Below are 21,083 nucleotides of genomic sequence, written 5' to 3'. Positions count from 1 at the left end.
ACTTTTCTGCACTTGTGTAGTCGACCAGAAGAAATGAGCCTCTGACTTTGAGCTGAGTCAGTGGCATAAAAACCAAAAGAAGGAAAGTATTTGACCTCTAGCTTGTAGAGTTTAGTGTCTTTATACAAGGTACAGACAGGAAGTCCAATAACCACAAAGATTACGAGAAGGTATCAGTTACAGCACAATAAAAACCATTGCTCTTAAATATCTTTAAATGAGTAATGTCATTCCTCTTACAACAGATTAAATAAATTCCAAGGGATTTCCACAAAACGTGGTGTGAAGATAGAACATGGACCAAGCAAGAACCTCAGAAGGTTTTGCAAGATTTGTTTTGTCTTTCTTCAACATGAGACTTATCTCACTAATTTCCCAAGGAAAGAATCATGGATCTTGTTAATAAAAACAAGCACATTCAAGGTACTAATATCTATGAGTCTGGTGGAGCTTAACTGTTTGTCTTATTCTTTTCTTCTCAAATAAGTTGAGAACCTTTCAACACCAATCCATAATTTAAAGCTGCGGAATAATTTAGAGGAACAGAAACCAACCCTCATAACTAATAATCATTTTCTATATGTCACAGGATTTAAGATGGAGACTCTGAACTCTTCTGTCTTCGTGAACAAAAAAACATTACAACAAGACTTTGTTCAAAGGAATTTAATGCCACCAAAAAAGAAATCAGTGTGCTACACATCCTGTTTTAAAAGACAGGAGTTAAAAGTTTCATCATACTTATTCATGGGGGTAAGAGAATTGATTTCAGTAAAATCTACTTAACAGCTAAATATTTACAAACTCTACACACTGGAATTTCAAAACACGGGTCACTATTTTTTGCATAATCCACAAGCTTCGGCGTCACTTCTAATAAATTTTAAAAAAGCAAGCAAGCAGAACTATAAATTAAAAAACTAAAAATATTCTTTGCATGACTCATCACATAAGTTTAAGAAAAAAAGGTTCTTCAGATTGTCAGCGACTCAAGGCTTTCTCCGTCTGGAAGAAAGAAAGAAAACCCAGAATGTTATGAAATGTCATTTATAATACGGAAATGCACACAAACACCGCACATCAAACAAACACACACAAACTTACTTTTGGTAGCCATGGCTGGAACTTGTGCTCGATACTGGAGGCTAATGGGAGGAATGGGTAGACATAAATTAGCCTAACTGCACACACACCCATCAAAGTACACAATTCATCATAGATGCTGCTGCACTTCAGCACCTGAAGCCAAGTCGAAGAATTTTCAATTATTAAACCACAGTTACTTGACCAGAAAGAAGAAGTGATTTCATATTGTTTTTGTTGTATAATTATGAATATTCAAATCTTACCACGTTTTCGATGTTCTCTCGTTGAACTCGACCTTCTCCAGAGCCAGATCGCCTTTTGCGACTGAAACAAAAACAAACAGTTTCAGTCGTCTGAAGCCCTGAATTAAACTTAGGAGGAATTACCTTAGAACTTAGAAGCAAGATGAATAAGTTACAAAGAAAGTCTAAGTTGTAGGAGATAAACTATACAGGATATCGCTGTTTTAAGTGTCAATTCCCCAAACAAACAACAACAATATTGTTTTCAGTGTATTGTTTCTTGTAAATAGATACCAGATCCACTCATATTTATGAACATTAAAAAACTGTTTGCCCATCCTGCTAAAAAATGAAATACTATATACTTGGGTGTCTTCATTGTGCTTTAGGGTATTTGACATTCAGGTAGGAAACTTCACTTTACGGACAGGTGTCGCTAGAAGGAGGAGCACATACAGTTTTGGACCGTTGTGCCAGGTAAAATATTTGTATGAAAATGAATGAACATATAGATTACGGATTTTTTCCATTATCATTCAAGACAATGAACTGCAAGAAGCAGAAGTTGGACTGTTTTAATCAACACTGATGTGATTTCTCGATGAGCATGAATAACTAAGCCCGTCTCTGTGGCCCCTCGGTGCCTTTAAGTTTAGTCTCAGCTGCGATAATATGGTTAAACCTAAAATCATGATATGATACCAATACACAATATTAAAATAGGTTTAAAATGATGTTGCAGGAATCTTACTGTATGACAGATAAAGTCACAGTCAGACGTTTCACAACCAGTATTGTAGTATTTGGAAAACTTCTGTACCTCGGTGCTGTTGAAAACTCTTGACTTAGCGTCTCGATGTCAGTAAACTGCACAGCTTGTCCTCCGCCCCTGGTCTTAAAAACATTACCCTGCGGATGATTTAGAGAAAATGAGAGAACACAGGAAGAAAAATCTGTTCAAAATCAACAGCAAAAGATACAACACTGTCCAACGATCATCTGAAACAGGATCAGTGTTAAATCAAAAAGAATGTGATTCAGTTCAGAGGGAAACTCATGCAAGAAATTAAAGAATCTGAAGCCTAAACAGTGATTATCATTTTACCTTGATGAGTTGGGTCTCGATCTCCCCGTCAGAGGCGAGCTCTTGATGTCTGAGCACATACTTTTGGCATTTAGACAGAGCTTTCTCGCTGGGGGTCGACACTTTGATTGCATTGGGTATGATTGGCTGCATGAAAGTGTCTAGCTCCAAATTAGAGGAGGGTTTGTGGTCTACCCATTTCTCCCCACCCGCAGAGTGTGAGCGTCTGTGCATTGGATGGACGGGAAGGGCCGTCTGGTGATCCCAGTGTGACAAAGACAAACCAGAAAGTTATTCACAGTTGACACCAGCAGTGACCATTTAAAGATTATCAGGGAAAGCAGTGGCGGTTGATGATGAGGGTTTTAGGCTTGTGCTGAAAATAAATGTATCACTGGAAGTCGTAGAGGGGCAGGACATGTTAATAATAATAATTCATAATTTCATAAATGTTTAGAAACATTTTTTACATTTAGAAAGGGGGAAACAGATAACCACAAACAGATGTAAATCTAAAATATTCCAGTAATAAATTTATTTTTCATACAAACTAAAACCCCCACTGCAAGGAAAACAGACCAAAGTAGTCGAGAAGAAAAAGCATGCCAGGTTTGTTTTGAGTGTTTGTTAAAAGATGTACAGAACGAGAGCACTGATGACTAATGCAACATTTACATATCTGATAGAAGGAAATACTGTTAATAATCCAACACAAATTTGTGAGCAGCAAAAATGTATAAAGGTCATTAATGATTATTTCTCAATTTCAAATTAGTATCAATATAATTATATCAATAAAATAGTTTATCAAATCTACTAGAACTGCTAATGTATCAACAGAAGAAACCAATCCAAAGATTTAAAAAATCTAAAGTTATGTGTGGAACTACTTCAATAACATAAAGATGAGGAGCAGTACCGAACTGCCAGTTTGTTAGGTGGTGCTTCGGAAATGTGTTTTTATACATCACAAGAAAAAGGCAACTCTATAAAGCAGTTGTCAACAAGCAAGAGAAAGAAGGACAAACATGATGCAACTACTCAGAGGGCTTCAGGTGCAAGTCAAGAGGCTTCACAAGCATGAAGGACTAGTCTACCTTATTTTCTAGATAGGACAAACACACGACTACAGATGCAGCAGCTTCTACTCGATGCATTTTTAAACAAACAGACATTAATCTTGAATTTAGAGATTCAAGTCTACACCAAGGCTTAAACGACAGGCCTGCAGAAAAGCGCAACACATTCTTAATAATGTCTACGTTCTGACACACACACTAACCCTTCTGCCTGCCTCTAGGTCTAGCCCGTAGACGAGAGTGGTAGCAGAGGCCTCAGTGTCTTTGGCCAAGTGCTGGCCTCTCCTGCGACCCACGCTGCTGGTGCCGTGGCATAGGGGAGTCCGGCTCCTGCACTGGGGAGTCCCAGCGCCTACAGGGTACTTCTGCTCCCAATCTGAGATGGAGGAGGCCACTGAACGGTAAGCTGAAGAGGAGGTGGAGGGAGTGCTGGAGGAAGGGGTGGTGTAAGGGTCCTGAACTGCTCTAACATGGGCTCGATTTGGGTGGGAAGGAGTTTGGCTGAAGTCCTGAAAGTGATGAGGAAATGTGGCCAAGCATTGTGGATGTTAGCGGGTGGCTCCAGACTGACAAACACAAATCAGTGTCACGTGTACTCCACAAGATAGGAAATCCTCAGGTTAAGGTTGATCAGATAATCAAAAATAATTAGTAGCATGCAAAATTTCTGGAGTGGTCACGGTGTAGACTGACGGAAGAGGAAGTGTTACATAGTAAACTACTCACAGGGGTCGGTGATGGGGATGCAGACCTCTTCTGGGTGATGGTCTTGTCCCTCTCTCTTGAAGGCCTTGCGGGTTTCTCTGGACATTCAGATGAACTACCGCCGCTGGTGCTATTGCTCTCCGTCACTATGGCTTTCAGCTGCTTCAACTTTTCATCCTTCACCCACAACTTGTTCTGCATCTCCATCTGCTTGGCATTCACTCGTCTCTCCTGATAAGAAAAACAAGCAAAAACAAGACAGAAACAAAGCGAGGGAACATTTGTTTATTATTTAATCCTTCAAGACAAGAGTCTCTGACGTCGTGCACAACACAATTCTTATTTCTAGGGACTATGGTTAGTTTAATTTGTCCTTATATAAAGTTGTTCATGTACATGATATCTGCGCTACTGTCCATAATGCCACTTACACACTCCTTCTCCCACTTGTGTCGGGTGTCCGTCACCACGCCATGCATGCGCTGCTCCAAGCGCCTCCTCTCACCGAGTTCCCTCTGGAGCCTTTGCTCCCGGGTCTCCAGCTCATTCTGCAGTGAGCGTTTGTCCTGCTCATACATGTCTGTCGTCTTTTGCAGGATGTCAATCTGAAGAGATGGAGAGAAATACAAGACGTGTTTAAAATGTTGCACATCAATTTTAGAAAAGAGAAGAGTAAGATAGATTTCAAAGTGAAAGAGACGACACCTTATATTCCAGCATTTTGGATTTTTTCTCCAAACGTTCCAGCTCCATCTTCTGACTGACGACCATTTTGTCTTTCTCGTTTAGTTTGCTTTGCTGATTGTGTAGGAAAGTCTCCTTTGCACTGTGCTGGTTGTCAAACTGCTGAAGCATGGACATCAGTGTATTGGCTGTGGTAGAAAACACAGCAAGGCAGGTATTAAAACATTTGGCTTGAAATGTTTAAATCGTCAACATGTAGACAGAAAAATGCTCTGTGACCAGAAAGAAGCCTGATCCCAGTTCTCTGACCAACCAAAGACAGTTTATTGTTGTACTGACTAAAAATGGGACTGTACCTTTTGTTTTGAACTGCTCTGATATCATCTGACGAATGTGTTGCCTCTTCTCCAGGACTTCAACCAGGCGGGGCAGTGTCTGATCATCGAATGCGTCCACCACCTCACTAGGGGGCAGGGCTGGAAGGCTTTCAATCAGCCGACTCAGCATATCTGGGTCATCTAGTGCGTGAATACAAAAGATTGTGTCAAACTAGTGTCGTACAGTGATCAAATGTCTGAAATGTGCATCTGACATGTAAGAATAAAGTACGAGAGGGAGTTTGTAATGCGAAATGTACCAGAATTACCGGGACCTCCTCGTTCTTCATGTCGACGTGACATCTCATCTCTGGACGCCTGGTGTCTTTGTCTGCGTCCTGCAGGAAGGACGTAGATCGGCCCATCGGCCGGTCGCGCCACCTCCACCTCCTGGGTCATCTCGGCAAAGCGCATCACCAGCTGCAGCACATACAATGAAATACTATTACTACTACTCTCCTCTTTGCCCTACAGCCCCCAGCAGAGTTCCAAATTAAATGCAGATTTTCTGAGACCCAACTAAGGAAATCTGAGTATTTCAGGAAGTGTTTATTTAACAAATTGGTCCAGTTTCCATTGTGGTTTGATGGTAAACCAACCAGCAGCTGCAGTTGTGCCTTTACAAGGTCACACAAGTTCTTCTAGGATAAAGAGATGATTTTTTGAATTCAGGCCATTTTGCAAAAAAAATAAAACGTCTTACCATAGTTTCTTCATAATCATCGGCCTTTGGGTTGACGCACAAAATCATCCTGACTTTTCCTTCGCCGTCAAAGTAGTTCTTGAACAGATGTGTGACTTTAGAGTCTCTGTATGGTACCATCTGTAAGACAAGTGAAGCTCTGAGAAACTGCAACAGCTGTAACATTCCTTAACACAATATGAGGAATATTAGTCTAAATAGAAAAGGTACCAGAGCAACTGTAAAAAAAGATGAACACATGATAAAACACCAACCTTGTTAGTTCCATACATTTGGTTTTCCCTCAGGACTTCCATACATGTGCGCAGTGTCATCAGAGACTGATTGATGTTACCTGTACATGAAATATAAATGAGACATCACTAAATACAATGAAATCACACAAACAATCTGCAGCTACAGGGGAAAATGCCTCCAGAGTAATGAAAGAACTGACCGGCTTCACGGAGTCGGCTTCCCTCTGCTCTGGTTCGACTGGTGCGTTCGCTGCCTGCCAGGTCCACCAGACACAGCTGGCTCACATTCACCTGGTTTCTGTCCTGAATTCCAAATACACACTGTTAGCTTCACCATAGATCATCTGAATCCTTTGTGACACACACACAAACTTTTTACTATCTAACACTGTAGCTGCATGTCACCTGTAGAATGTGGTCCCCATCAGCATCCAGTGGGGCCTGGGCCAACTTCACCGTGAACACACTGTGGGAGCGACTGGATTCCCGGTTGAGTTGAGTGTTGGCCGTCCTCCTTTTCTTTTGCCCTGTTGGCAGCAGGTCAGAAATTTAGCAGGTGATCATTTACAAAAGAGATCTAATAAACAATAAGCAATTACTTGGTTTCTGCAATTACTCCTGCTGATGTAATCAGTAAACTGAATATAAGACCGCATATAAAAATGGACGACATGTCTCCACCATACGACATGTTTTCTGTCTTTATGAGAGTCTTTGGTTTCCAACATGAGAAGACAGTTAAAAACTGTTTGTCAAAACTTCAGTGACAAACAAATTGGTCTCCATGTTATACTGAATACACTGTAAATATGAGAGAGAAAGTTCTCAGTAAAACTTACCCTTCCAAAAGACTTCAAACGCCTCTTCTGTGGATTTGACCTCCACTTCCGTGCAGCCAGCCACATACATGTTATGATTCTGATCTTCACGGAGAATCTTGGATTGAGGCGCCCTGAAACAAGTTCATGTAAAGACTCAGCAAACAAACAGCAGAGTAAAGCCATGATGTGTTGCTTTAGGAAGACGAGCAGCAGAAACTAAAATGATTTAATGTTAGCTTCAAAAACTAAATTAAATACTATCTAGGGAGACACATTAACACACAAATTCAGGGGAAGAGACAAAAGCACAATTGGTTAACAAACAAGCTCAAGCCATTCAGGGAAGTTTTGCATCTCCACGTACACAGAACGAGCAGGAAGCCAATCCCCGAAGACAGAAGCCAGCAAAATGACACAAAGGTAGAAGCTACATCTATGATATTTATGAGGGTTTGGGTTTACAGGATGGAAATACAGAGACTAAGTTTACATGTACAGCAAATATTCCAACTATTATCTCATCCGAGTTAATATCGGAGTATTGCTGTCCATGTAAACGTTTCTAGTGTTGACCTATGTCAGCGACAGCCATGTTACACCTACAGACAAACAAGGTACTGTGGAATGATCTTATTGAGGCCACATACATGAACTCATTGTTCCGTACAGGCGTGCCTCCAGCGAGCCACCTAATAAAAACATTGTTCTTAAAAAGTGCAGGTTGTAAACACAGAACTTCAGAACAGAAACAGCCTATGTCTCAATAAGCTTACTCTACTAAAGCACAAGTCAAACCTAAAAACCAGTCTCTTACTTTGATCTGATTGGGTCAAACGAAGCATCTTCCAGGAGATCATAGATGTAGTTGTTGTAGATCTCGACGTAGGACACGAAGACGCTGTAACAACAGTCCTCGTCCACATTCTCAGATTTACAAGCCTCATCCGCGCTGATCATATCTGCAAATTCTGGGTCAGCCCTCTGCCTAATAAAAACATAAACAAAAAACAATAACACAAACAGCAGCCAACATGACTGTAAAATAAAGTTTGCTCTAATTTCAAAAGTACTTTTGAAAACTATAAATTAGTATACAAAGTCAAGAGTATATAAATTTGCTCATAACTACCTGGAGGCTGGTGTCTTGGGGACAGACGGCTGACTGTCTCGCTTCTGTCTCTCCAGCAGAGCGTCAACTTGATTCTGAATCTCCATCCCATTTTTCTCATCCGGTTTAAACACCTAATGAAGATTCAAAACAATTTCCAAGAGTAAATATCCCGTCCCATAGAGACTAAAACACAGAACACCCTCAATGAATGAAAAGACGTACAAATCTTTTGGCCTGAAAGGCGCTGATGCTGTTGAAGAGCATGTCTAAAGAGCGCGGGAGGAGTCCACCGTCCCCAGGAGCGCCGGTCATGGTGAAGGTCTTACCGCTTCCAGTAACACCGTAAGTGAACAGCAGACCTGGGAACATTAAGTATTACAGATACATAACCACAGAAAGACTTATAAAATCGACTTATAAAAATCATAAAATGTGTTACTATGTTTTATCCATAGTAATATCACAGACTATGAACAACATAGGCAAACCATCAATAGTCATTTAGTTAGTTAGATACTCTCAACATTAGGCCTGTGTGCTGCACCTAAACCTTAGATCATAGCCACAGGGTGGTTGTGTCTGGCCCCCCGGTAGAACCACTGCATCGAGGTGCATTTCTCCACACTGGTCTGATCAAACATAAATAGAGCTGATCTTCATAATGACCTGGTGAATTAATATTCATGTTCCTGGAAGACCTTCTCTCCCTCCTGCAGCCATTGCGTGTCTATACATCACTTTTAAGACGCAAACTAATAATCCCTTTGACTTGGATATTAATGAATGTTAGTCAGGGTATGGGATTTTGCGCAGTGAACTACATTACAGTTCATGGTAGAAAAAAAATGTAACTTACCATTCTTACAGTCGATGAGGTCATCAATCAGCGGCTTGGCAATAACGTCGAAAAGCTCAACTTGCGTGGTATTAATACCAAATATCTTTTTGAAGGTGTACTGTGTCTAAAGAAGAAATAAGGGAAGTACATTCAGCACATGTGAGAGGCATTCAACAGAGAATAAGAACCATTTCTTCAAAGTAATAAAACACTTAGGAATCCAAGAAATTCTTATCGAGACATGTTTTTTAGTTACTATGTGATTATTTTCCTATCTTCTGGAATAGTGTGGTTCTTGAGGTAGAGTGGGTTGTCCACAAATTGTTAAAAAGGTACAAACACTGCCCAACTGGATCCAGATCCCACTTACCTCTTTGAATTCTCCATTGCGGTTGGCTTTCAGACCGTCGGGAGCATGCAGCTGAATAGTGGAGCTGCTGATCATGTCAACACAACACTCCTCATCTTCTGCTCCAAGCGGTCGTATACGGCAGTACACCTGCAGACACAACAGGAAAGATATATTAATAAGATGTTCTATCTCACTTTTTTTATTTTGATTTTAACAAGCTTCTCTTTTAACTGGGGTCCAAGTGTGTTTCAGTTTGAGGCTCAACAAAGTGAGCGATGTTCACTTACTCCAACTGGATCTTTCTCTGTGTTGGAGGCCTTCCTAGGTCCGTGCCTCCGAGGAGTCTTGCCTTTGCTGTAAAACAATGATGCCACATAAAAGTTATCGGTCGGTTAGTTAATAATCCAGACTATTCAACCGAGTAACTTTCATTTAATGGCCAAAGGTATGGGGATAGCTGTTCTGAACACTACCTAACTCCAGTTCACCTTCAAGCTTGTGTGAAAGCCTGTCGAGCTCCCCCACAAGGACAAATATTTTCTTTAAACTAGGAGTGGAAACGAGGGGCCCAGGCAAACTCTTGGAAAAACAGATCACACTGGAAGTACAGTGTACGTACACGGGTATGTGTCTCCATAATTGTGGCCATATTAATTCCATAAGACTGGCCCAGATTCAAACTCATATTTAGTTTTATTATTTATCATTATTACAGGATTTGTAATTATTATTATTGTGCAAATTATTATTATTTGCAATGCGTCTCCCCAGGATCACACTGTCCCATCATATTCAAGCTCTGTCAAACTGGCTGATATAGTGAAAATAACACGTGTGATATTTATAGATGTAATAATAGTGTTAATGAAAGCAGCACCAGTTAATATAAATTATAACAACAGATCTGGAGTCAGCTACTTGCAGTATGTAAGTGAGAGTGTGAAGAGACAGAAAGAGAGAGATAACTTGTGTTTCTGTGGCTTTAAACATTTTCGTCTCAATTTTTTAGCTGTTTATTTTATTTGTCTAAATTCGGACCGTTCTTGTGTTTGACAACTGATTATTTGTCTTTGTGTGCAGGTCTGTGCTCAGTTTGACTTTTATGTGAATGTTATGCATCATATTCAATAAGCTCCAGGGAGTTGGAGGCTTTAGAAACCTTTGAACCCAGTAAATCATTGTTTACATCTAAGCATTGATGTTTAGTTTGCTGAGAAGTCGCTGCTGAGCTCGAACATCCACATCGACCTGTGATCACACCACTAGCCTCCAGTTAGCATGATGGCGGGCTAAGCTAACGCTACGGAAGTGCTCTTCATTTTCCGGACTATCCGCATTTATCTGTCTACAGACCAGTCGCTGGCAGACGGACGATGTTGAACCCGGTGGGTAGAAGTTATTTTCACAGACTGTATAATTATTAAATTAATATAACAGCAGCTTTGACTCACCCTGTTCTCTGCATCGTTAAGCTCTCACAGCGGACTCTGTCTTGATTTGAAAACTTCCCTCTCTTCCAACGTCACCACAATAAGCAGGTATTTCAGCCAATCACAGCGGCCTGCAGCGGAAGTCCCGCCTTTACTTCTTCCTCTGCCTTGTCCCCGTTTGAAAAGAGGGTCGTATAAAGCGTAATGGGGCATTACCGCCACCTAAGGGTAGACCAGCGTTACCTCACCCTTAAAGATTAAATTATTAAACTGTTATAACACTGAGGATATTAAATACTGATTATTCCCATGAGTTTAAATAAAATAAGATGCAAATTTATATTATGAATCAAGATTCTTTGCAGGTGGGTTTCCCCATTAGTTTTAAAAAGATGCAATAAACACTTGAATGTGTACTTTTGTTTTCCGGCTATTTAACTGCTGGTTCTCTCTCAGGAAGGCAAATTCAGTGATAACTGTGATATAGATGACTTCTTTAACATGATCCTGTGAAACAATTGACCGTTTTGGTCTTATCCTCCTGTGTGTCAGTGGTTTTCCTGGATACAAGCTTTATATATGATGCCTGAGATGTGTGGCACAAGCACATTAACATCAATGCTTAAGAATTGCAACAGATGTGAGTGATTGCTGAATGTAACTCATCTCATTTTACTGTCAACATCCATTGTTACCTTAAATGACAGAAACCGTCCTTGAGAAAAAAATATTGGACGTGAACTTTGACTTATGTTGTTTGATCCATGCGCCCGACACTAACATGGAGAAGGTGGGGTAGATAAGTTATGCTGCAACCATCCACCAGGGGATGATCGAGATGATTTGGGTTCACTTTAAAAGGTTATTTTACTCTAAACTATAAAGGTCAAAGGTAAGGGAATGGGGGATGGGGGGGGGGGGGGGGTAGTAAGGGATGTGATGATTAACAGGTCAGAAGTAATTAATAAAATATATAATTCCTGATGCACGATTTCCTTATTTTGTGTTTGTGATGACAGAGTAAAAAAATTGAAGGCAAACAAAAGGAACCAATTAAAAGGAACTTGACAACATTACAGCACAAATGTTACAGAAGAGATAAGAGTAAAAACAAAATGAAATAAAATATAATAAAAGGATTTGAAAAAAATTGGTGGGATTTGAATTAATTTTAATAATCTTTTGTCAAGAATTAAGAAAAAAGGTCTGGTGACATTTCATATTTCTATTTGTCAAAAACACGAATTAAGCCACAGCTTCTCCATTCCGTCATTTGTTTATTTTCTATTATGAGAATTTGACGTATGTATTCATTCTCCCAATATTCAATCCACAACAAACTGTCGGGTAACATCTGCTCAAAACTATAATAGTTCATTATTTTAATTAAGATATTCCTAATTATTCCTCTAAACTATTCATTTGGGTCATGGATTTTTTTAATAGATTTATATTTTCAAAAGGACCTGATGGACCTGGCCGAGGACATCGAGCAGAGAAGATGTAAAGATCTGAGAAAAGCTATTTTATTATCTTGAATGTAATTTACTTGAGAATAAAATTTTTCCATTTTGTCTTACTTGTTCCAAGCATCTATATATTTGCTGATTCCGCCTCAACTAATCATTGAACCTCAGAAGACGTGATATCTGAAAAACTGTGAACATTCCAGCTCTGTTAATATACATTTTAAAGATATTAACTTTCTTCCGTCCAGTGGCTCAGTGAGTGTGTCCGTGCTGCGAGCCACCATGATGCTACAGTCACCTGTTGATGCTAGTCAACACATTCTCAACTTCCTGATGGGGGTCCCCGCCAACATCCTGGCATTCTGCACCTTCTGCCGCAAGGTGCGCCGCAAGGCAATAGACATCCTCTTCTTCCATTAAAAAAATTATAATTATTACATATCATATTCATATAATGATATCAAATATATTGATTATTTAATCTTAAACCTCACAAATTATTCATTGTTTGAATAATAATTCTTTTGATTGAATCTGAACTACACATATTGTCACTGTGTCTTTTCCAAATGTTTCGCATCAATTTTCATATCATAAGGGCCAAAGCAGTGAACAGTGCAAAGGCCCTAGAGTATCTCCAAGCAAAATTCATTTGCTGTAATTTTAGCATTTCCGAGGGGCCTTAACAGGCTTGAAATCACACAAAACTTTGCACAAATGTCCAGTCTGATATGAAATTACACATTATATGGGTTATCATGAAGGAGGGTGGGGAAATGGCTTATTGTGACCCCTACTATTTAAATTACCCCTAGAATTATGACATTCTATCAGACTAGGACTTGAAAAAAAGCCTCTTGGATTGAAAATATTCACGAGAAATTCTGCTCAGTTCATTAATGAGTCCAACTGAACCTCGTCAACAACCACTGTGTTGGGTCGGAGACTCCTCTTTAGAATCCAACTGATGCAGAGTCAGTTTGGTTTAAAGTTTATTTGAAAAACACCATAATAAATATAATTTGTACTAAAATACTTTCAACGTTTGTAAAGGAACAACGTGAGAATGTTCTTCTTGTTCTTTCTTCTGTTCAACAGTTCTTACATAATTAGTAACAACACTTAAAATGTTGTTACTTTACAGGCAACTCTAAGCAAAAAATACATCTTCTCCAATCATAACTGCCTCACATTCTTCTGTCACACTTCCTTATAGCACAAGCACCATAAATCATCCTTGTGTTAAGATTCTGAGTAACACATATCATGGTAACAATCATTTTTGTCAAATAAATCACATACTTGTGCAACTGATGCCTTTAGTTTCAGTTTACTCTACCGGTCAAACATCCCGATGAGTTTATCGCAGAGTGGAATCCTTAATCAACCTAAACATTCAGCTCTTCTTGGTTCTGGAGTCGTCCTCACAGAGTTTTTAAATCACCCACAATGCACTCTTTCTGTGTCTCGTGATCAGCTGGGATCCCGGAGCGATGGCTCACGAAGCTGCAGGTTTAGCTGCAGGCGCAATCCTTGTGCGTTTGTCCTTGTCCTTTATTTAGACTTTTACCATATTTCTCCGCTTGGCAGACGGGTGCAGTGATGAGCGGGAGACTGTAGAGGCCAATGATAATCAAATTCAGAAGCACACAAAGCACCGCCACACCCAGTGAGTTGGGAATGGTGATGGGGATGGAGTGATCGAGGAGCCAAGGCCGTCGTTCCGCCATGTCCTGTTCCACGGCCTTCATCTGGAAGTGGGTGCCGAGGATACCGCACACGTGGAAGAGTTGATGGCTGTGACCTGCAAAGAGTGGAGTCGTGTTTGAGAACAGGGACGTCAAAGTGAGAAGAAGGAAGTTCAGAGCAAATAATTAATATTGCAGCTGAAAGAATGCAAACACAGAGAGCTGGTTATCTATAAGAAGTGTTCTATAACGTTTAACTTTTATCCTTCTAACTCCAGTCTTCAAAAAAATCTCTGAATTGACTTGAACTGTTCAAAGATCTGACGAGGATTTTTTTGTTTGACTTGTCATAAAAAAGTGGGAGAAATAGAAATTTGTCAGAGCTGTAAAAATTGACTTCTTTCTCATGCAAACCTTTTGATCACAAAACTCCTCCAATGTTACAGGTACACCAATGTGAGCTTCATCATTTTGTCGTATTTCATCAATCTTTGACTTTGCCTGATATCTCTCAGTTTTTTGATGAAATGGTTTTGAAAACCTCTCATACCTTCGTTTTGTGCTCTTACATTTTATATTGTGCGACATCATTTTGTTCAATAATTGACCATATATTTGATTGATATAGGTTGTAAATTCTGTAAAATCATTTGCAAGATGCTTGTTGGAGAGGGCTTCATCAATAAATACAAATGTAAATCAACAAACACCGTTAATGCAACATAACTGACTTAATCAACAATATGGAATCACTAAAAACACTTAAATTGCTTCACAATGCTGAGCTGAGGTTCAGAAATTTTCTAACCCTGTTGCAAAGGTAGATATACTTTTTGGCCACCTGGAAGCAGTAGAGATGTGGATATGGAACTTGTTGCCATAAAGTTATTTTCATGGTATTTATATGTTGATAATCTACCTCACCTGGATCTATGACCTCACACCGAGATATTTAGCTTGCCCTTGGTTTTCTTTTTTTTGTGTGTGTCTTTTGTGTTGTCCTGTGGGTTTCTCATACAAACATATGTCAACATTAACTACTCAGTCATACCGATGTAGTCGAAGCTGCCCGGTGCCAGGCGCTCAGGTAAATGTGTGGCAAACAGGAAGCCTGTGAGGAAGGCCAGGGTGATGTGGCGGCAGTGGAGGAAGTTGGTGTCGTTGTCTGTGCATCCGTCTCCATCACACAGGAACACCTGTGAACGCAGCAAACACACATTTAACACAGTGAAGCCACAAAACAGGGTTTTCACTCCACTGGTCAAAACTACTGTTACAACTAAAGGATTTCCATTATACTTGGTGGAGGGGTGCAGTATTGGCTTGGATGTTGATGTAAATACAACATTTCTGTTTAATGAAGAAAATTTGATGCAGCTTGATGGAATCTAACAGGCCAGTTGGGCCTTGTCAGAGGTGCAGAGTTATTTTGTGTACGTCCAGAAATTTTACTTGCTGCCACTTTCTGAATCAAGTGTGTGGTTCACTTTAAATATTCGCACGTACTAACAATCATGCAAAAAATTTGAGTTGAAAAACCACATGTGGAATAAATATTAGTCACGTGTAGTGCACTTGTGAGCTTGAAGCACCTGAGCCAACACTCTGGATCTGTGTTAAAAATCCTATTCAAAAGGAAACGTGCAGTGTTCACTAAATGCTAAAATAATCTTATGGGCCATATCCAGGTAAGTCACTATATTCTTTGCCACTTGTCTTGTGAGGACACAGGATGACTGAAGAGCACAGTGGGGCCGTACCCTGTAGAGCAGAGGAATGTTGACGAACAGGCAGGGGTAGGCGAAGGCAACCACACGAAGACTTTTGCTGAACCTTGGACGCCGAAACTCTGGGAATCTGAAATTTAAAAAAAATATTTTCAATCCTGCACACACTCATGAAATTATCCTCAGGGTGAAACTATATTATATCTGTAGAGGGAGCTGTGTAGAAACAGCCAATGGTAGTACCCCAAATACAGGAATTCATTAATTCAGTACCAGAATATACAAATATAGAGATATACACGGGTGCAGTTTAAATGTTGTCATCTCGAACCAGCTTTAACTATAGCAGGCCTGTGCTGAGTGGTTAGAAGGATGAGGGATATTTAAAAAAAAAAACATTTACCAGAGAAATTTAAATCCTAGAGATATAAATAATTAAATAATTAAAGATTGAATAATTTTTTTATATTCCATGAGGTAGATTATGTAAACGTCTTCTTATGAGCACATGTTTACCTTTTTGTCTAACCTGCCCGGCTGGAGCTACTGTACAATCGGGGTTAATCACTGTTTAGGGTTGGTCACTATAGTCATGGTGAGGCCACACCCATTGTTAGTAATAATAGTCTATTGCTCAATTGTGCTTTTGAAAATCCCCGTCAATAACGGCTGAGGAATGCATACATGCAAAGAATTCAAAAGACTCAGTCACACACATTGTAGTGACAACAGTCACCAGGATCATTTCAGGCACAAGACACAGGCAGAGCATGTACATTGGTCTTTACCTCTTTATGGTGTCATGATTATACTGGAGAAATGGTAAACCAAGCCTTGGCAGGGGGGAGAGAGAGAGAAGAACAAGCAACAACATTAATCAGGTGAAGAAGAAGAAAAAACAGTGGCAACAACGTGATACGTGCAAGAGGAACAGAACTGATTTGTAAAGAAAAGTGTAAACAATGAATGCAAGCATGAGGAGATCATAGTGTTAAGACAGGAACTAGCGTTAGAATCTCGTCACCATACCTGGAGTAGCAGGCCAGGCCGGAGCAGAAGAGCGTGTTGAGCACAGCGATGGGGAGGTAGCACTGATGGAAGAGGCCGTTCACCCACTTGTCCGGGAAAACATACGCTGAGTAGATGGTCGCTGAACCTGCAGCAGCAGCAGAACACCAGTAAAGCTTTGCTCCAAGCTTTAGAGCGAACAGTCAAATAGGACCTAAGTGTGCTCTTGGACATGTTATTGGCCCCTGATGGATCAAATCTGCCACTATAGTCCCTGATAATAAGCTCAATGCACGATGACCATTAAAGGGAGTTCTCATCAGACACAATCACTGAATCAGGTGCGCTCACCCAGGCTGTAGAAACTGAGGGCAGCGTAGTCGAAGTAGAAGCAGATGTGGCGAGCCCGCGCCGACATGCTGCTGAAGGTGTGAGCACAGCTGGACGCCAGCGGATAGATGCAGCAGGAGATCAGGAAGATGACCAGAGGCCAAGTGAAGGAGTCCTGCCACGCCGTCTGCATCAGGACCACCGTCACCAGTTTCCACAGGAAATACCTGCCAGAGGAATTAAGTGTGTAAAATTAATAATTATGGCACATTGCCCAATACCGCCTGTATCTTTGGTAGGTTCGCTGGAATATTTGTCCGAGATAATAAAGGAGGAGCTGGACTTGATTGTTCATCATACACCGCGTGTGGGTGTCAGAACAATGTAAACAGACTTTCCCCTCCAGACTTCAGCTCCGACGAGGAACAGTTACATCGAGTCACTTCCTGTAACTTTTCAATTTTACATTTCAGTTTGTTGAAGGATCAACAGACAAGTGTTGCTGAGGGTTCAAAGGCTCATGTTGAGGCCGTCGCCGGCACTGAGGCGTCATGTGCTCAGGCTCATTCCTAAAAACATAATATCTCAAAATCTATTTCAGGGAAACTTCTTCTAAATTTGGTTCAAATGTTCAGTTGGACTTATTGGATACATTGACAACACCTCCAGAAAATCCTTTCACAAATGATCACTTAGACTCGCAGATTGACTGGTTAGGTTTGCATGCAGGTCAAAGGTCAAAGTTAATATGACCTCATATTAGTCTGGATAAATAAATGTTTGTGTACGGAAACTGCACCAGTTGGCAGAGGCTTACAACCACAGGGTAGTATTTGTGGTTTTTACATGTGGAGTCTATATGCTACGCTAAGCTAACTTCCTCTTATCTCTTATGCCATCTGAATGGCAAAAATGTGACACTCAGCCATGCTGTGAATGATCTATCACACCAACCAAAACAAACTGGCTTAAAAATTTAAAGCATTTCTTGCCTGAGAGTCGAAGGTAAACACAGAGGGAACATTTCATAACGAGCAAAACAACAAAAGATCAGAAATGAAGAAACCTCCTGTTTCTTCTCCAGCAGACTTCAACGTTAAACAGCCACTTAAGTATATTTGTTTAAAACTTGTTGGTCATGTGTCAATGTTTGAAAAACCAAGATGTTTTTTATGAAGTATCATATATTTTGCCTGCAGCCGTTTCACAACAGCTCTGCACAAAATGCTTAATCTTATCAGGAGCCTTTAGTTTGCCTTGTGTATCACAGCCACTGCTTTCAAGGCTCAGTGCACCTCATTAACAAATCAACGTTATTTGTGCTTTTCCTCGTCACTGAGCAGTTAACTAATTGTGGCACCTCATATGAAAACCTTGAGCACGGATCTGCTCATTAGCGTCTGGCCTGCAGGTCCATGGTCCCCGGGCACAAACATCCATGGTCCCTTGGTACGTATATATATATAAATATATGTATATGCATCACACACACACAAACACACACACACACACACACACACACACACTTTCTCTGCGGACTACGCGGTCAAAACAACTACATCTTGGCAGGCAGGAAGTGCAGCATTGCTGGCAGATGATGGAACCTCTGTAGAAACACACACATGAGTAACGTTGTGTTTGTCAAACACTGAAGTCTGGAGGAACCTGAGCAGCCACAGTGTTGCCTGTACAGTAGATGGCTGTGGGGCGTATTCTTCATTCTCATCGTCCTTCTGTCTCCCACCTTGCATCTATCATGGCTTTCAATTCCTCTTCCTCGTCTCCACAGCTCGTCTGCACATCACCTCAGTAGATGCTGAGAAATGAGGCAACGAGCTGCTGCGTCTTTTTGAGCTACTTGTGTATGTTTGATTATTTATTCTCTTCATGTCAGGACCTTTTCCGGATCTTTCCATGTGAAAAAACGCAGCCTGAGATTGTCCGGGTCAGAGGAAATTGTCTGAAACACTCAGGTGAAGGGTGAAGCCCCGGTAGAGCAGCAGGAGGCTGGTCATGACGTATTGATCCTGCTGCAGGTGTCACGTGTTGTTCTTTACAGCACATCAACACTCTTGTTGTCTTTCCAAGTTTGACATCTTTGACAACATCTTCTACGTGTACGACTCCTCTCTCATCCAGAGATATTTGTATTGTCTTTTTGTTTAGTCTTTGTTTTGTGTCCATCATGTGATGTAAACTTCATCAACACGTCCACTCACTCGCTGTGAAGTTTCACATTTTAATTAACTTCTTTTTTTGGAGAAAGAGGGAGTGGCTGACTCATGGTGTTCAGAGAGAAGAACACGTGTCTTCTCTGATATGTAAGATATGTTCTGAAACATGTAAGATTGTATAACAACATGAAGGGTTGACATAAAATAAATTTAGATTTGTGTCTGAATATGATATCCTTTATAAGCGGTACAAAATTCCTCTTCCACTGCCTGACTGTGTTGAAGGTCAGAAGTTTACGACTGGTGAGAATTTGGAAAATAGTTTGATGTGAAAATTGTCTTCAAGTTACAAACTATTCTGCATTAGTGACTAAGTCTCTACTTGTTGCATCTCGAAAAAATAAACAAATCGACCTAAAACATGTTTCTGAATCTATTATGTTGTTAGTTGTGACGCTTTGCAGGAAAAATAACATGAGTGTATTTTACCATGTGGGTAGAAAGTGTGTCCAGATGTTGAGCGTCTCATTGGTCAGCTGGAACAGGCTCAGGACGCAGTCAGTGGCTGAGCTGCGGGGGTGTCTGTACCCAGAGATGATGCTGTCCTCGTGGAAAACCTCAAAAAAAGAAATACCTCAGTTAGTCTGGAGTTAGTTCTATAACTTTTATAAACTTTTTTTCCCCTTTTAGGTTTGATGCAGCAATGGAAAATGTCTAATATGTATTTTAAACTAAGTATAAAATAATACAGAAGACAGGAGGAGGAAATAATCAGTGAAACAAGAGTTGCTTGTTTAATGTAAAAACTTAAATATCACAGTTTAAAACCTACGATGTCACAAACTTGAAATTAAGCTTTCACCTTGTTATGCTTCTTAAAAAAGAATTAATTAAAAAAAAAATCGTTTTATATTTTTGAACTGCTCATGTTCATACCAAACTTCAAGATTCAAGATCGAAGCCACGAAAGGTTTATCGTCACACCGGTTATACAGGTGTGACAGTGGAAAAAGCTTTATCAGAAGAAACTCTGTAGTAACACAAATAATAATAATAAAGATATTAACAAATATACATTTCTATCTGCGTTGAATATTTATAAAGATTGTTTTATTGCAATATTTATTAATTAGCCTGATGGTCTGAAGGTCTGGAAGGTGACGGACCTGAGACAGTGATTTTTGTGTTAAGAAGTTAAAATGAATAGGAGGCTGTGATTTCAGAGTTTTTCCCTTCATGACTCTAAACGAGCAGATTTTATCCAAAGCAACTTGATGCTCGACAGAAACATTGATTTCATCTCACATCAGAAGTGGATCCTTCTCACCCACACACGTGTCTTCTACCTCACAGGTGAGCAGTGGTTAATGTGGACTGTGTGGTGCCTGCAGCTCAGTGTGAAGCGTCCTACCTGTCCAGTGGAGATACAGTGAAGAGCAACTTACTTTGGGTACTTGGTTGATGGTGAAGACTCGTGGTAATCTAATGAGGCTGAACATGATTGTGTGGCTGCTGCTGCTGCTGCTGCTGCTGCTGAGGTCTGAGAGTCGAGCTGATCTGAGGGCGCGCCACCGGCTTTACACGGGTTGTGTGTTGCCATGCCGTCCTCCAGGTTCCTCCCCTCCATCCCCTCCTTCTTCGAACCCAGCGAGAATATCCAGTATACCTGAGAGCTGAGCCACACCTCCTCCTCGTGCTCCTGCTGTGTCTCTGCGGAGGTGTGTCGCACACAAACACACACACGCACACTAACACACACACACACACAAACACACGCACACACATACACACACACACATACGCACACACACAGCATCGTGTCTCCATGACTTCAGATGACATTACAGTGATTCCCTGGAGACTTAATCTTACCTTAACCATGTGAACTAATTGCCTAATTCTAAACCTTAACCTTAACCTTAACCTTAACCTTAACCTT

General features: G+C 40.5%; 2 protein-coding genes across 7 annotated transcripts; both read right to left on the bottom strand.

Moving 5' to 3' along the window:
* Positions 1-657: 657 nt before the first annotated feature.
* On the bottom strand, positions 658-10,823 carry LOC133966587 (kinesin-like protein KIF23). 6 transcript variants are annotated; one of them, XM_062401599.1, is made up of 23 exons: positions 10,770-10,823; positions 9,606-9,672; positions 9,337-9,465; positions 8,985-9,090; positions 8,351-8,487; positions 8,147-8,259; positions 7,832-8,002; positions 7,036-7,148; positions 6,602-6,723; positions 6,397-6,499; positions 6,215-6,294; positions 5,961-6,080; positions 5,518-5,677; positions 5,237-5,398; positions 4,902-5,068; positions 4,628-4,801; positions 4,218-4,427; positions 3,695-4,000; positions 2,434-2,667; positions 2,149-2,237; positions 1,350-1,410; positions 1,105-1,145; positions 658-1,005 (listed from the first exon to the last, which is right to left on the bottom strand). In XM_062401599.1, exons 1-23 carry the CDS (start codon positions 10,781-10,783, stop codon positions 990-992), a joined length of 2,895 nt encoding a protein of 964 aa, XP_062257583.1. In that variant the 5' UTR covers positions 10,784-10,823; the 3' UTR covers positions 658-989. The 6 variants fall into 6 exon arrangements, with proteins under 6 accessions (XP_062257583.1, XP_062257662.1, XP_062257740.1 ...); XM_062401678.1 differs by having other exon boundaries at positions 5,527-5,677; XM_062401756.1 differs by lacking the exon at positions 2,434-2,667.
* Positions 10,824-13,203: 2,380 nt separating this feature from the next.
* Positions 13,204-20,784, bottom strand: paqr5b (progestin and adipoQ receptor family member Vb). Its single transcript, XM_062401497.1, has 8 exons — positions 20,590-20,784; positions 19,634-19,761; positions 16,992-17,197; positions 16,662-16,788; positions 16,421-16,465; positions 15,666-15,762; positions 14,957-15,101; positions 13,204-14,021 (listed from the first exon to the last, which is right to left on the bottom strand). The coding sequence occupies exons 1-8, from the start codon at positions 20,641-20,643 to the stop codon at positions 13,732-13,734; spliced, it is 1,092 nt and encodes a 363-aa protein (XP_062257481.1). The 5' UTR covers positions 20,644-20,784; the 3' UTR covers positions 13,204-13,731.
* Positions 20,785-21,083: the final 299 nt, after the last annotated feature.

Source organism: Platichthys flesus, chromosome 1 (assembly GCF_949316205.1).
Source record: "Platichthys flesus chromosome 1, fPlaFle2.1, whole genome shotgun sequence".
Classification (NCBI taxonomy): Eukaryota; Metazoa; Chordata; class Actinopteri; order Pleuronectiformes; family Pleuronectidae; genus Platichthys; species Platichthys flesus.
This window is presented reverse-complemented; position numbering and strand designations above follow the sequence as displayed.